Raw genomic sequence first — 17,557 nt, forward strand, 5'->3', positions numbered from 1 at the left:
CTGCCTGGTTCAAGTAGGTAACCTTAAATCAGGCTACCTGCTAACAACAATACTGACCTTTGTTCTTCCTGGATGCTCAGGTCGGTAGGTCACTATTCATCCCAGAGAGCGTGTCTTACAGTTTAAGCTGCAATTAGGATTTCCATTGTAGCATTCTCCCTTTATGGGAAAATTTGTATGTGGAACGGGAAAGGGTTCCCAAACAGGTCTACCTTCATAAATTTATTTTTAAGACCGGAGGGGTCAGGATACACATACATACAAACACACACATGTATATATAAATACAACACGAAAATGATAATCAATACAGCTCAATTACCAGAGACACGAGTTAACACAATCTGGAGGAGCAAATAGGAGGACATTATTCCTTCCTGATGGCTCAAGACGTGCTTAGGCCATCAGCATTTCTATAGGAAAAGCAAGGATGCTTTGGCATTTAATGAGATCAAGTTCTGATAAATGCATTGTACTCTTTCAGGCCACTTCTATTTATGAGTCTCCAATAGATATAGCATTGAAGGGAGTCTGACTTCAAATGCACTTAGTAAACTATGTATGCAAAACTTGAACATATTAGGTCATGTTTGCCAAAGGAGGAAGTCGATCTGCAAAGGTTTCCAGTCTCCCCTTCAAGGGGTACGTCCCCAGACTCATGGTAAATACGGTTTTACTTAGGGCTTTCCAGGAACATGGCCTCTGCAAGCCGAGGTGCAACTAGCTGATGTGGTAGTGTGGCTTTTCTGCCACTTTTTAGCACACCCTGTATCAGCTCTTCTGGTGCCATTCTAAAGCACCGAACCGAAGAGTGTGATAATATTTCAGTCTCCTTTAGTTTGGTTGGGGAAATCCATCTGGAGAGACAGAGGAAAACCTCAGTCCACTGACCAGAACCAAACAACAAACAGAGCTCCTCTTTTCTAGTCCCCAGTGAGTTTTCTTTACAGATTTACCAGATCTCAACTTGTCTCCCATTCTGAGGACAAAAGACTAATGACTTCTCTAATGTGTTCCTGTGTATCGCATCACAGGATCTTAGTAGGTCACTGTGCTACTAAGTCACAGGAAGAATGTTCCAGTTGGGTCAAAGAAAACTGGAACAGGGCTGTCAGTGACAGCGTGGCTTGCCTACGACTGGTTTATTCCCACATGGTCACCTCTTAAAACCTCCCGTCTCACGCCTGCATTTCACCTAGAGCTTTGAAGATGCCTGGCCCTTAGACTGGGGCTTCCATGTCTACCATACTAGCAGAAAGGTTAGTGAGCAACCCGGACCTCTCTATCACCGCTCACTACTTCTTTCACTGTGCCACTGGCTTAGCCTCTTCTGTCTCAAGCACCTTAGTTATGAGGTCACACGAATAGGACCACCTCCCAGGACTGTTAAGCATTAGATAAATTAACGGATGGAAGGCACACAACAAGGTGCCAGGTGGGTGGTGACTGCCCTTTAAGTGTTTGCAAATTAAATTAAGTTCTTCCTACATTTCCTGTTTTAAACTCTCTCTATAAAGAGCCTGTGCCCCTGGCAGAGGCTCGCCAATTTGTATCTGGCAGGATGCAATCTTGTGTCAGTAAGTACCAATGTATTACGAAAAGCTCACTGTCACTGAGTGTTTTGAACTGCACAGCAGCAAAATTCTGACTCACAGTGAGCCTGGAGGACGGGGCGGAAGTGTCCCTGTGAGTTTCCACGATCAACTTTTACGGGAGTGAAAACTCTGTCCTCCTGGAACTGCACAACCCCATCCACTGTGCCACCAGGGCTCCGCACCAGTCTATTAGACCCTTTAAAGTAAAATATTGGAGAATGAAACTCCCTTATCTAACTTAAACATAAGCAAATAAATAACGCAATAAGGCACAGTCACCATGCCAAAGGAAAAGCCCAGCATATGACAGAATTCACGAGACTGTCAGGACGAAGCTTAAGTTCTTATTCCATAATTACACACCAACATCTCTCCAGAAACCTCAAGAAAGTCAGGCTTGTCTCTGGGAGTGTGCATGTGTGTATTTACAGACACTTAGAAACTACTGTTGTTAGATGCCATTAAACCTGTTCTTGACTCAGCCACCGCATGCGGCAGTGGAATTACCCCACAGGTTTTCTAGGCCGTAATCCTTCTAAGAGCACCTCACCAGGTATAATAATGGCATTAAGGTGGTGTCTGCCTTTAATTTCATTCCACGACTGATTTCTATGAGGCAGAGGTGTCAGGCATGCCTCGGACCTCCAACTTTTTTCATTTATGACATCAACCATTCCTCCGTTGGGATTCTCTACTGGGTTCAACAATCCCTTGTAATGGCCACATAGAACTCCTAGAACTCACAATTATGGGGGTCTGTTAAAAAAGTAACAAGTTCTGGATAGAGGAGAAGTTGTACACTGGTGCATATAGGAGCAGGAGGCACAGGGAATCCAGGGTGGATGATCCCTTCAGGACCAGGGGTGTGAGGGGCAATGCTGGGAGGGTAGAGGGTGAGTGGTTTGGAAAGGGGGAACCAATTACAAGGATCTACATGTGACCTCCTCCCTGGGGGACGGACAACAGAAAAGGGGATGAAGGGAGACATTGGACAGGGCAAGATATGACAAAATAATAATTTATAAATGATCAAGGGCTCATGAGGGAAGGCTCTGGAGGGGTCAGGAGGGGGGAAAAAATGAGGACCTGATGCAAAGGGCTTAAGTGGAAAGCAAATGCTTTGAAAATGATTAGGGCAAAGAATGTACAGATGTGCTTTATACAATTGATGTATGTATATTTATGGATTGTGATAAGAGTTGTATGAGCCCCTAATGAAATGTTTAAAAAAATAAAGTAACAAGTTACAATTCAGGATAAAAAAAGTTAGGATAATTTTTTTAATCAGTCTAAATCTTTCAGTCATACCCCCAAAGAAGCCGCTCTCTGGCCCTAGGCCCTTGCCCTTTCTCTGTTCAGGTATGTGTCATTAAGCTCCTATAATGCTGCAAATAGGTGTTCAAATGCACCCCATTCTGCCTATAAGTCTCTGCCCCAAAGTGCTGAGTTCTCACCCCAGTGCTGGCTCACCTAATCCCCAGACACATGCCTGTGGGCATGTCACATCACTAGCAAAACTCCTTCCCGAAGGCATTCAACTTTCTCCACATGGGCCCTCTCACACTAGCCTCGGCCCTGCGGTTGTTTCTCTGCCAAACTCCACCTCTGTCTGCCCCCAGTGTTACAGCTCTCTGTCTCCTGAACTGAGGAGGTTCAATATGGGAATCTCAGGTCCAAAGGATATGCTCCATTCCTGGATCTTCTTCTTCTTTTTTTTTTTTTACTTAAATGTCTTACTTTAGTACTTAAAAATTAAAGAACAACACAAAAGTCCACAAAGTTGGGAGAAGGGCAGGAATATAGAAAATCAAGATTTCATTCTTAGCAACCTCTGATTCACTTTACTGGTCAGACAAAATGTTTCAATCATATTATTTCCTTGCTTAAAAGTCCGTCACTGTCTCCTTATTCCCGACTGCTTTCAACTTATGGTGCGTGTTGATCTCCGAGGTTCCTCACAAGATGGTTTCATTCTGTATCTATAACCTTTCTGTTCATTCTCTTATCAAGGCTCTTATTAAGGTTTCTAATGATTCTATGGTACATTAATAACTTTATCTGTCAAGTACAACCAAAAATATGGAATGACCTTTTAGGTGCTAAGATCTTTGTCTCAATATTCTTTTGAAGGGAAATGAGTCAAGGATTCAAAGTACAAGAAACATGAATGTCTTCCTGTAGCATGAATGTCTTACTGTAGTTTATACTTGATCTTTAAGTAACAAATAATACTAAAATTTCAACCGTTTAAAATTTCTCTGCCCAAATAACTTTCCTTCAGTTCCATCCCTACCGCAAGAGAAAGGAAGTGGCCATACCCGATGTCTGTCAGGGCTGGCTTCTCTCTCCCCCTCTTATAACAGAGGAAAAGCTCTGGGCTTTTCAGACTCTGTAGTTCAGGTTTGCTTGGAGAGCGGACGGCACAGGTGTAACCTTCAGGAACTGTCTCCCCAGCTGATGTGTTACTAACAGCAATGTCTGTAATTGGAGCTTTGGGTCCGGTGGACTTGGTATCTAAACGATTAATTTCTTGATCCCAAAGTGTCGATGTGTCTGTGAGGCCTGCTACAACAAAGTAGTCTGTCACTCTGGGCCCTTTATCTCCTAGCATGGCTGCTACTGCTCAATGAAATGACTTCAGTCTGCAGGAGAGGTCTTCTTAGGCAGACTTCTTGTCCAATTTTCACTCCAAGAAGTAGACGTTTCCAGCCTCTAATCCTCTGGAAGAACCCAGGGCTCCTCTGAGGTGCTTAAGGCTCTGCAGCCCGCTCCTCCTATGGGGCCAGCTGCGAGGCCTGGGCGCCTTCCGCAGCCTGGGGCGGGGCGCTCACTCCAGCCACCTAGCGCTCTGCTCCTGGGCCGCCTCATGGGCTCTGGATCCAGGGGCGCGGCTTGTGGCGCGGGGTAAAGGCCGGGAGTGCGAGCTAGTGCCTGCCAGGCTCACGGGGAGGCCGGCCCCATGGCGGCGGGCCGCCCTGCGGGCAGCCCCTGGATCTTCTTTATTAAAAAAACTTGAGTTTCCTAAAAAATAGTTAAATAAATTTTGTTTTGGTATTAGGGAAGAATTCCAACAATTAGTGAAATGGTTATGAACAAACTTCGGTCATTTGTACTATACATTTATACATAAAAGTTCTAAGCACTAACAATTATAAATGCAAATAATGATCAATTCTGAAAAATGTTGAGGATGCCCTATGTTTAACAGTATCAAATATTCCAGCCAGGTTAATTCTACTCCACATTGGGCAGGGGATTGCTGAAGATGCTGTTAGGTTAAAATTTAGCACCATATCAATTGATCTCTCTTTTGACCCATTAAAATTTGTTTTCATTTAAAAAAAAACAAAAACAAAACAAAAAAAACACAAAACTTTTTATTGAAAATTAGGTGAAGGTTTACAAAGCAAATTCATTTTCCACTCAACAATTCATACACATTTTGTATCATGTCATTGATTGCAATCCGCATAATGGAATATGACTTATCCCGCTCATTCCTTGCGTTTCCTGTCTCTAGTCTTCCCTCTTACCTACCCCTTCCTGCATTCAAAACTTTGTCCTTTTTTTTTTATCTCAAACTGTCAATTATTCCTAAGGAGCATGTGACATGCTTCCTGGTGCTAGAGCTCTCAATTATTTGACTGACAATTGAATTACAGGAGTGAGTTCATTTCCCAGGCTGGACATAGTCTCAGAGCTCCACCAATCATTATGATTTCAAGTTTTGGTTCCTTATTGTTCTTCCACTTGAAATATGACCCTCTAGTGTAATTTGTTTCAGAGCGTCCTCAGTGGAAGGCTGGTCCTCTAGTTCTTCTGTGCTCAGGGTAGTAAATGTGGAGTTTTTTCATGGCCAGTTATTCCCGTAGACTATTTGTTTTCAATCCTCTTTAACTTTATTTACGTCTTTTTTGCTCCAGACAGCAAAATGGCTCTTCTTTCTTAATGGTAATGAGCTATTCCTTTCCGTCTCCGGGTGGCTCATTTTACGGCTAGGAGGAAGGCAAGACTGGCCAGTTCCAACATTAGGGTTCCATATATCTTATTTTCATGGCCTGACTTCACAAAATGCCATATAGCACATTTACAATATTCCCTGGGAGGGTCAAATACACCCCATGTTTACATATTCCTATCCAGTTATTTGGTGGAAGTTACAAAGTCTATGAATACAAAGGCCATGCCTAGTAATTCACTGCACTAAATCAAGTTTTCCCTCCCACAGAGCTGTTCGATAGATTTAAACCACTAACTTTTAGGCTATACATACATGCACATACATATAAACAAAGCACACATGCATACACACTTATTTTTTTAGGTTAGGTTTCAGGTTCAGTGAATGTCTTAACCATAAAAAATACAGGCACAAGACTAGGAGAGCTACTAGTTTCAGTTATAAAGCCTCATAATAAAGCAAATATAACACTACAAAAAGATATTGGAAGTTTTGGTTTCCTAGTACATGTAAAAGTTATGTTTGTACTATGCTGTTATCTATTAAGTGTCCAATAGTATTATTAAACAATTTTAAATGTGGCCAGACTTTCCAAATTTTGACATGAGACATAATCTGAGTATACACTCTTGAAAAATGGTGCTGATAAACTTGCTGTATGCAAGGTTGACACAAAACATGATTGTGGTATTATCAAAGTATATATTTTCCCTCCTATTTTACTCAATTCTCTTACTTCCTAAGGTTTTTATCCCTCTATGTCCTAAATTTCCTTAAATGTTAATTATGATAGATTATGTATATACACACACACAAAAGAAACAAAGGGTACAAAGAAAACCCCAAAATTTAATTTCAAAACTATGTACAAAACAACCTTATCAACTTCAAAGTACACTCCATTACACTAACATATCTGTCAAATATGCGATTCCATTCTTGGAAACATTTTCAAACTCATCTGCCGGTATTTAGATGGCTGACAGCCCTTCCTCATTTTATTCTCAACCTCTTCTATGTCTTCAAATTGCTGCCCTTTCACGTTCCTCTGAATTTGCAGAAACAAAAGGAAGTCACATGGAGGGAGGTCAGGTGAGTAAGGTGCATGGGGCAAGAGAGACATGATGGTTCCCCCCACCCCCCCTCCCCTGCCAAAACCCTGGCACATTGAGATGGCTGCATGAGCAGGTGCATTGTCATGGTGGCAAAACCAGTCCCCCGCCTGCACAAATCAGACCTGTTTTTGTCACCTACTATTGTGCAATCGCTTCAGAACCTCTGAATAAAAAGCCTAACGTGGTGGAATGAACTCAACATTCACTACAAGTCGAGATTTTCGTCTGTTCAGGAAGTTCACGGACATCCAGAAGTTTTGTCATCAATCGACATTTCACCTTTTATGAAATGAGAAAACCACTCATACACCTGAGTTTTTCCCCATAAACACTGTCCTTGGAACCTGTATTCAACATCACAACAGTTTCTATGGCATCTTTCTTTGGCAGGAAACAAAATTTCACAGCCACACACTGTTCTCTTAAATCAGCTATCACAAAAAATGAGGTACAAGCTCAATTGCTTTTATGAAAAAATTGACTGTGAGCAGAGACCCTTTCCAGGTGATGCCACTGGGTGCACTAGAGAGTGTAGAGTGAGTGCTAGATGTTCACCTAACAGGAAAAATCCATATTACAAATGTTCTGCTCCACCCAGCACAATTCTGTTTTCGGGGAGGTACCCCCTTTTGGGGTGTGTGTGAGTGTGTATGTGTATGAGTTTTTGTTGTGGTCTCTTTATTGTTTTTTTTAAGAAGTGAGAAATTTAAAAATGAATTTTTATTTTTTTCTTATTTTTTTCAAATGCTAAAATAATTTCTGTGAGTCAGAGGCAAAAGAAAGAAACCTAATGATAATTTTTCAGGCACAGTCTTCTACTTTGAAAGCCCTACTAAAGAAAGCAGAAACAAAGTGCCTTGTACTTTGACCTAGCACTGAAGTGTACCCCAGAGGCCAGGTTACAGTGTTCCCTCTTCTGGTGGCTTGAGTTTTGCCACGAGTATTTCAAGTATCAACAAGGTTGTACATGGTGAACAGATTTCAGAGAAACAGATTAGGAAGAAAAGTCTGAATATCTACTCCCCAAAATAGGCAAGGGAAACTTTGAAAACTTCATGCATCACAGATAAATGTTGAAGACATCAACTTGCTTAATTAGTTGATGTCATCAGGAGGGAATGATTATTGGCAAGGACAGGATACCATGCTTACAAAGTAAAGGGCCATCAAAATGAGGGAAAGTCCAACGATATAAGCGGATAAAATAAAAATCCAATGATATTAACTGATAAAATAAAAAAAATCCAATGATATAAACTGATAAAATTAAAAATCCAATGGTATAAACTGATAAAATAGCTGCTGAATGGGCTCAAACATACCAACAATTATAGAGTAACTCAACAAAATTAATTCTAACTTGAAGATGGTGTAAGGCCAGGTAAGATTTAGTTCTGTTATACATGAGTCAGCGCTGGCTCAATGGCCAGTAAAAATAATTGAGGAGGTGCTATTACTTATAACTTAGTGATCGTATTTAGGTCCTATTACTGGTCCATCGAAGGAGCCCTGGTGGTGTTCTCGCTAAGGTGGCTGCTAACCAGAGGACTGGCACTTCAAAAGCACCTGCCAGTCTGTGGGAGGCACACACAGCGGTCTACTTCCGCTAAGATTTAAAACCTTGGAAACCCTGCAGGGCAGTTCTATCCTGTTAGAAGGTCACGGTGAGTCAGAATCAAAGCTATGGGACTGGGTTTTGTTGGATTTCAGGGTGCTGTTGTTGTAAATTTTGGTACTAACCAGATCCTCTCACTCAGTCAAATATAGCAAGAGATGGAGCCATACTCTTCTCTAATGAGAAAGCTGCAAATAGCTCCTTCTGAAGCGTCTTAAGTGAGCCATTGCAACAATACCCCATTTTAGGCCATCATGACATAAGATTCTGCGCTGAGTCTTGGAACCATGGGCTCCTCTGACATCCCAGAGTGAGTCCATGCGCTCCAGCAGAGGCGATCAAGGACCTTAGCGCTAAACCCAGTCTATAGCATTTCTGATGCAGTAGGTCAGGACTGGACCTGAGAGTACACATTCCTAGTAAATTCCTAGATGCTGCTGCTGCTGTTGCTGCTGTTAGCCCAAGGGCCACTGTGGACCTTACACAATTCCATGTCAACTTGATAAAAGAATAAAGGGGTTGTGTCTAGCCTGTCAATCAAGTCACACAGCCCGTTGATCCCTTCTTGCAGGCTTAGCCTTCTTATGAGGATTCTGGGAACTACTCTCCCTTCCTGGAGGCAGAACACACATTCTCTCTCTGCTACACATTCCTGTTGATAAGCCATGTGGAGTCACTTTGATGGCAGGCAGAGCCTTGGAGATGCATCCACTGCCACTGGATCCACAAGATTTTCCAACTACCAGCCAGGGATCTTCCTGCATTCAGCATCTTTGCATAAGCTGTGTGAGTCTAAAGAGGGATTTATGAACCAGTACCAGACATACGGGCAAATATCAGACTTCTGAACTTGATCTGGACTGGGCTGGATATTCTCTTAATGTACAATTGCTCTCTGATCTAAAACTGTCTCTTACACACATATGACGGTCTCTAGATTTATTTCTCTATTCAACTCAGGCTAACAAAGACATACTTTGAAAATAATCGCATTCTATGTATTCAAGTAAAGTACTTTTAATGCTGAATAAAGGGATAACTTAATGCCAATTTTATAAATTACTTTAAGGTAGCTGCTTCCTGATGCAATGAAAACACAATTTCTTCATGCAGTCAAATCTTAAGCTGATCTTACCTGACCTAGTTTCTTGTGTGGGCCCAGGTCCAGCATATAGCCGGAAGCCCTGAATGAGGCAACGTAGGGTGTAACAGAGCTCACAGAACAGCCTTGGAAAGAAGTACAGTCTGATAGTAAAATACAGCATAGAAGAGGCACAGGAAGATGTAAGCCGGCCCTCCAAATGTGGTCCCAATGAGAAACATATGTAGGTAGAACTCAAAAAGCAACGATGGAACGTGTAATTGACCTATGAAGTACCACGCTGGGGAAGTCTGCCAGCCAGAAAGAGGGATCAATATTCAATGCTGGACCAGAAAGCATCGAATTGTACAGAGGCCTGAGACCTTGACTCATCAACTGTGGCAGGTGGACATAGACAATAGCTAAGTGGTTAAGCACACTTGTACCTCAGGTCCAAATTGATGTCCAGTGATCACAATGTAGCCAAAATTAATGGCAGAGGGACAATCATAGGGCAATGTCAGGTCCCAAAGAGTTGGAAACGCCCAAAGGCTTTCTAAGGCCAGGTTGTTGCCACACCTGTATGGCCATGCCTTCCGTATGGGCATTTGAGTTTGGAAAGCATTTAAAAGACAACGCTAGCTGGACTCTTTGATGTGGAGACAGCAAGATTATAGCCCTTGACCCTCGAGCGTCTGAAATTGTCCTACTCAGAACTGAGAACTTGAGGCTTGTCACCTAAGAGATGGCACATGGATAGCTGAGGGTTGTGTTCTGGTTAAATTTCGGCATCAAAACGCATTTCCATCAAGGATACTTCAACTTTGCAGGTCATCGTAGTTTAGAATCTGGTGACTCGTGCAACCAAATTATAAGGCAGTTGGCTCTTTCCATGTGGTTTTAAATGTGCAGATATTGAAGCTGCAGGTGCTACTAAAGTTACCCGTTAAGATTTCTCTTAAAAATGCATGTCAATTTTACAGTCTACTTTTAATGTTGCTCCTCTCTTTGGGGAAAGTGAATATAACCAAGATTCATGACAGAGAGACAACCACACGGTACTACAGGATCCCAGAGTGGGTGGACACGCACCAATAGCTGCTCCCTGGGGGCAGCACTGTGGTACCACCCACATCTTGGGGGTACAGAGATTCTAATTGGATTCCTGTGGACCTAGAGGATGGGCCATGAGACTGAAAGACTCAAGGCATCCAGGTTTACTGCCCTTTTTCAAATTAGGTTCAAGTAATATTATCCTACCTGCTTCTTACATAAACTGGTCATTTCACAATAATTTTTATTTCTTATGCTTTCTAGAACATCCTCTCCCCAGTACCTTGCAAAAGTCAGTAATTCAAAATACATGTTGCTTAATGAAGGAATGAACATTTTCATATATTTTCTTATTTTAATGGTGGCCTGGTAGAATGGTAGGTGACTCATTTGAATGTTCTACTGAGGCAGCTGTATGAGCCCAGCTGCTGCTTCTTGGAAGAATGATTAGGCTTTCGATTCCTGTTACGGTTTATTGTCTTCGCAAACCTCAGGGGCAGTTCTCCTCTGTCCTGTAGTCTCTCTGAGTCAGAATTGACTCAATGGCAACGACTTTGGTTTAGTTTTCATATCAAGATATTATAAAATGAGACTAGTTCTGTATGATTTTTGTGAGAATATCAGAAGGGGGGAAAACGCTGTACCTCTGAGATCTGTTGTTTCTAAATCAAATAAACAAGCAAGCAAAAAGAAGCCTTACTGAAGAAACATTTAGAGAGGGAAATTATTGGCAGGTGTCCCTAGGTAATGCATATGGTTAATGTACTCAGCTGCTAACAAGATTGGTAGCAGTTCACATGCACCTACAGGTATCTCAGAAGAAATGCCTGGAGACCGTACTTCTGAAAAATCAGCCACTGCAAATTCCATGGAATGCAGTTCCACTCTGACACCCACGAAGTCATTTCTAGCTCCTCGTCCTTAACTTACTTTCTTTCCTCTATGAACCTTTGAAGGACTAAAGAAAAGTCCATTTTCTCAGCGTCTAGGACTGAGAGCTAATCAACAGACCAAGCTCAAGACCACAGACCCTTGTAAACTGTGAGCAGACCATCCATCTGTCTCCTTGACAACGTCGGCCTCAGGAAGATCATCATGCCATTTCAGAGGCTTCACTGACTCCTTGTTGGAAAGAGTCCAAGAAAGAACCAATCAGGGTTGATGATGTTTCCCTCCCCTTCATCGTAGACCAGGTGAGCTCTCTCCATAAGGAATGTAGGCTCCGCATCTGCCCCAATGAGAGCTACTGGCATTTTCAAGGACAAAGTCCTAAATATCCTGGTAGGTCTGTTAACTATCACCTAGTGCAAAAGGGGAGTCGCGTTGGAATCACTGCACATTACAGGAAAGCTCTCTTGTTTTGCAAAGAAAATGTTTGGCTCATTCCTACCCTGGCCCTCAAGATATGTGAGCCTACTTGGACATGATCAGTTTAACACAACAAAATGCCATTTCCCCCCAAATTCTAAATGCCTGACAAGCTTCTCTGACGCTCCCTTTGAGCGGAGGGTTTTGTCTCTTCAAAGATCTTCTCTGTACTCGTGTCCCAATTAACGTGATGGGATTGGTGGCCTTCTTCCAGCAGCCATCTGCAGTGTGGGTAACGCCGGCCCTCAAAGTATGCAAGGACATTTTCCTTCCAAACGGCCCGTGGTCCTCGTTTCAATGGCTGCATCTCTTTAGGAACAAACTTGGGTTCCAATTTATGCTTCTAAATCCAAAGGAAGTAAAACTAACCAACCAAGTAAACCTCATGTGATATTGCAGAATGGGAAACTCAGAGTCCAATCATCTCTTTAAGAACCTTTCATGTTAGGAAGTAATATGGATATGAGGTTTAATAAATGACTATTTTAATCTATGTAATTTATAATGACTACTTTATAAATTGTAAATGATTACTTTAATCTATGTAAAGGTCCATAAACTCTTTCACTATACCCACAAATTAATAGCCAATGAAATAAACCACAATGACAAAAACCCCTCTATTCTAAGCAAAGTTCAGGAATTTGGCATCAACCTATTATTAAAAGGATTGCCGAGTAAAGCCAAGAAGGTGCCATATCAGCAATATTTATCACGGCAGCCACCTTTTACGTTACTCTCACTCCGTCTTACAAGAACTATTGGAGAAGGGATCGCCATTTACTAAGAACGATTTTAATGCTCTATCACACCTATTCTTAGTAACTGCACCGCTCAATAGCACAGTGGTAACTCAGCATCTCTTCCATCAAGGAACAAAGAAAGTAACAATATAATTACAAGAGCTCTTACATTGTCACTTTAATTTGAAAAGATCTAGTGGTTTCCAGGTAGGCATTCTCTTCATCTGTCTGCAAACCTGGATGCCTGGTGTACTGGAGTATTTAAGATGACCCGCAGTGCCACCTCCTGATAAAGTACAAGATTAGCGACTGGGCCTCAGAGGTGTGGCTCTGTGCTAACCTTCTCATCCCCCCACCATAGGGGCACGATGGGGGAGCGAGGGAAGCCAGCCTCTCTGCCTCCCACACATGGTATTTCCTTGTGGATTTCTCCCGGCTGGGATGTTCCACAGGAGTTCTACAGAGCACAGTATTTTGATGAGTAGGGGAAATTTTAATAGTCTGTTTTTCATGTTGTTTATAACTGCGTCTGCATGACTGCTTAACAAAAACGTTTAGGAGGTAAATGGAAACTCGGTAATCCCGTTATGAGAAAAAGAAAGAGCTGAAGTCGTTGAAGTAGAATACTGATTGAAAAGTCAAACGTTTTTATTTTCACACAGCTACATACAATTATGATCAGAATTGTGTCCCATTTTGCGGTGGGCGAGGGTCCCTGGGAATTAAGATACTGCAGGAGGATCTGCTCCTTGTTCATTTCCAAAACAGAGACTGAGCAATGTTCAGAAACACAGAGGTGGCAGTTTTCATCATCATCGTGTGTTAGTCACCTTCATGATAATCGTGGGGTTGTAATTTTAAAATGTTTTAATTATTTGAATGGCAATTCATCATCTATGAATTTATTCTGAGGAAATATTTTAATATCTGGAGGGGGAGGTCAGTTGTAGGGACAGAGCACTGTTTATGGCGTGCGCGCACGCACATACAGAAACTATGAATGCTCACAAAATACCAGAGTGGGAAATAAATCATAGTAAACGTCATGATACAATTTCATATTAAGACGTTGAAGCAGTTGTTAAAAGTATAATAACGTGATATTACTCTGTGCTGTAAAGTTCAGTGGAGCCGCCAGCCATCGAAGCTGGATTTAGGAGAGGATTATTGCTGAGCGATATCATTGCTGGGGTCAGATGGACGATGGCGGAAAGCAGGGAAGTCCACAAAGATGTTTACCTGTGTTTTATCGACCACGCAAAGGCACGCAACTGTGTGGATCTTAACAGAGCATGGACAACTTTGTGAAGAACAGAAAGTACAGAACACTAACTGTGTTCACACAGATCAAAAGGCAGTCTTTCACAGTGAATAGGGAGAATGGAGCGTTGTAAACTCAGGAAAGGTGTGCTTCGGCTTTGTGTCCTCTCCCCAGAGGCACTCAATAGGAGTGCTGAGCAAATAATTTGAGAAGCTAGACTATCTGAAGTAAAACACACCATTCATATCTGAGGAGGCTCATTAAGCTGCATGATCTTGCTTGCTGAAAGTGAAGAGGCCTTAATAAAGATAAAAAATTACATATTCTAGGATGGATTACTTATCAACATAAAGAAAAATCCTCATAACTGGACCAATAAACAACATAATGATAATTGCAGAAGACTGAAATTGTTTAGAATTTAATTTTATATAGATCCCATCTTCCCCTTGGAAGAGTCAAAAAATCAAATGCATGTTGCTTTAGACAAATCTGCTACAAAAATCCTCTTAAACGTGTTAAAGAGCAAAGTTATTACTTTGACAACGAGGTGCACCTAACCCAAATTATAGTATTTTCAGCCACTTCTTATACATTTGAATCACGTTATTGGTGAGAAATGTTAAATATATCATGGACTTCAAAAAACAAACAACAACAATGAACTCTGTCTTGAAAGAGAACAGTTGGAATACTCTTTAAAAGTGAGGACAGACAGACTTTGTCTCACATACTCAGAACACGCATCCCACTTGGGCTCAAGGAACGACTAGGCAGATGGCACAGGATAGGGCAGGGTTTCGTTCTGCTGCACACGAGGTCATTGTATGACGGAACAAAATTGATGCTATCTAACATTAACAGGAAGAGTTTATGGTGACTTTTCTGAAACTGTCTGTTAGGAATAATTTTTACTGTATTTCAAAATAAGATTTAAAAATATATATACACACAATCCTTATATCACATGTAAATCTATTCAAAGACTTTAAAGTATGATTAGAATTTAGACAATTTCCCTCAACTAGGCCATTTTCATTAAATGAGTTTTCTCAATTCAATGAATTTCATTGTGTAAAATACATCATTAGCACATTGAGAGAATTATAAAATTTACCATCTGCCTTATCACTGATTTCATTTTGCATATGTTCCTTTCAACTATTTTCCATGGGGGTCAATAAGAGCGTGATTATTTCCTAACTTTTGGCTCTATTACCTCAAGATATATGCCACACTCAGAAAAGAACTAGATGCTTTTCTATAACCAACTCTGGAAACTAGGTCTAAATGAGGAGCCAGAATAAGCAGCTGTGTTTTCTTCTACCTGTAGATGTGGTAATTTGTATAAACCTCCCTACCACTCACCATGTGTGTTTTTATCCATCCATTCCAAACATACAATCCTGAAGGAACAGCATTTTGAATTTATGCCTAGGTAAGTGATTTTCCAATCTTACTTTTGCAGCTAATAATGGCTAAAGAGGTGTAGGTAGAAGTTACAGACGGTGCACTAAGGATTTATTCTAAATAAGAAATGAGCTGACACTATTTCAGGGAGGGGCTTGTTTCCTCTTCCCATAGACGTCTGCTTAGCGCGTCAGCGGCAGTCACGGACAGCTGGATGCCATTGGGAGAATGATGGAGCAGAAATCAAAGAGGTATGGACTTCTGCCAACTGCGCCACGATGGTCTGCGTCCTCGAGTTTATTGTGAGTCCTTATTAATACCAGGGGAACACAATTCCTAAAATTAAAACCTTTTTTTCTTATCCCTTCAGAGATAAAATACAAACGGAACGTACACATTATCCTGAATAACCATAGCTCAAATCGAAAGTCATGGATTGTATATTATTTCTGCATTTAAAGTTGATTTACTTTCAATGGAAAGAGATGATTGTTCATTGTATGGCACAGTGATTATGCCTTGGGATCCTCAATATCAGCAGTTCGAAACCACCAGCTGCTCCTCTGGAGAAAGACAGGGCTTTCTACTCCCTTGAAGAGTTACATTATCCCAAACTCACAGGAGCAGTTCTACCCTGCCTAAAGGGTTGCTATGAATTGGTAGGGACTTGATGTCAGCAAGGTTGTTTTTTGGCTTTAGAATAGGTCAGTTTATAACTGGATATTTGAATGATCAATTAAGGCGGCTGAATAATTGTGGTGCAAAAGACACAGTTCATTCCAGTTTCAGGCTGGAAAGGGGGCGTTCTGGTGACAGGGCTTGGAATTGTATGAGGGCCTCTATTGCTGGCCCTTTTCCTTAGCTTGCTAAGAGAAGGGAGCTGGGCAGCTCTTGTTATCCAGGGATTACAGTGAGCCACGGCTAGACCCGGCTGCAGGAAGTTATTCCGGGTGAAACATTTCAGGTCTCCTTAGATTGTTACCTAAGCCCAGATTTATACTCAAGATGGCCATAAGTTCCTCAGTTCTCCTTACACTTGCCATCAAGTACAATGACTCCTCCTTGAGACAGCCTTTGTTCTTACCTCCCGTCGACCACACTCTTTTTCTCTAGCCCACTGGGGAGAACCACAGTGAGGTCCACTGTACTGTTACGCAGGTTTTCTTTCATGTTGATCAGGTTCTGTTGAGGGTTGAGGCCCAAGTCTCTGCTAGGTTTCCGTTCACCAGGAACATCCACAGGGTCAGGTTTTCCAGGAGGGGGTGGGGCCCGAGCCTTCATCTTCCTCCTTAAAAAGGGACAACAGATTGAGTAAAATGGCAGTTTTCAACATAAAACGTGATATGATTACCTAATGATCAGTTTTTTCAATAACTTTATTATAAGTATTTTTAGAAGTACTTCTCTCTCTTCTGAAATGCGTGGCCTTTTAAAAAGCAGCACACCTGTACTCCTCTATGCTACCAACAAAATTTGAAATATCACACCCCTTCTGAACAAATAAGCAAAGAAAGTATTTTTGAAAGATCCAGAACGAAACATCCTAGAAGCATATTCACAATTAAGAGTGGCGCTATCATATTGTTATAAATCTCTGATCAATATGTCTGCTGATTACATGCGCTCAGCAGTTGAAGCCCACCAGTTGCTCTTAGAGAAAGAGAGCTGTCCACTCCCATCAAGGTCTACAGCCTCAGAAACCCTCTAGAGTCACTACAAGTGAGAATCATAATGGTTGTTGTTTGAACTTGATCTACACAGTCCCTTCTGAATCACTGGGTAGATTATCAATCACCAGTACAAATCCAATTAAGTGGATTCCACTTATGGCCTGCAAGCCTCTATTTTAAAGCTCGTCATAGTTCTGTATCCATGAAGCCATACAACAGTAGATATTTTTGGAGTCTCATCAAGATAAAAAAAAGAGCCCTATGGTGCGATGGGCTAAGTGTTTGGCTGCTAACTGAAAGGTCAACAGTTCAAACCCAATAGCCATTCTGAAGGAGGAAAATGAGGCGCTCTTCCCCCATAGAGATTTACTGCCTTGAAAATCCAAGGAATTATATGAGTTAAAACTAAATAGACAGAGCATCAATCAGATCAACACTCATTGATGCATGTAATTGGAGAAGTAGAGATATGACGTTGTTTGGCACAGAAGAACTTGAGGAATCATGTTTTAATACACACTGCCCTTCCAGTTTGTTGCCACCTATTTCTGATGGCGCATTGAATTTGCCATGTAGGAGATCTCTAAACCAATCACTAGTCTACCTCACAAGAAGTCATCTACTCTCAAGAACACTAGAAATTCTTGTTTACCCCAGCTTAGACTAGGAGGCCACTGCCCTTATT

The 17,557-nt window shown here is 41.6% G+C and overlaps 1 protein-coding gene across 1 annotated transcript in view; it reads right to left on the reverse strand.

The window, feature by feature from the left end:
• The window catches only part of COBL (cordon-bleu WH2 repeat protein), a 211,612-nt gene extending 194,299 nt beyond the window's left edge, over positions 1-17,313 (reverse strand). The window contains exons 1-2 of the mRNA XM_075557316.1: positions 17,288-17,313; positions 16,287-16,490 (exon numbers count right to left, since the gene is read on the reverse strand). Of these exons, the coding sequence (XP_075413431.1) occupies positions 16,287-16,490; positions 17,288-17,313 (230 nt within the window). The remainder of the gene's footprint in view (positions 1-16,286; positions 16,491-17,287) is intronic.
• Positions 17,314-17,557: the final 244 nt, after the last annotated feature.

This window comes from Tenrec ecaudatus, chromosome 9, assembly GCF_050624435.1.
Source record: "Tenrec ecaudatus isolate mTenEca1 chromosome 9, mTenEca1.hap1, whole genome shotgun sequence".
Taxonomy (NCBI): domain Eukaryota; kingdom Metazoa; phylum Chordata; class Mammalia; order Afrosoricida; family Tenrecidae; genus Tenrec; species Tenrec ecaudatus.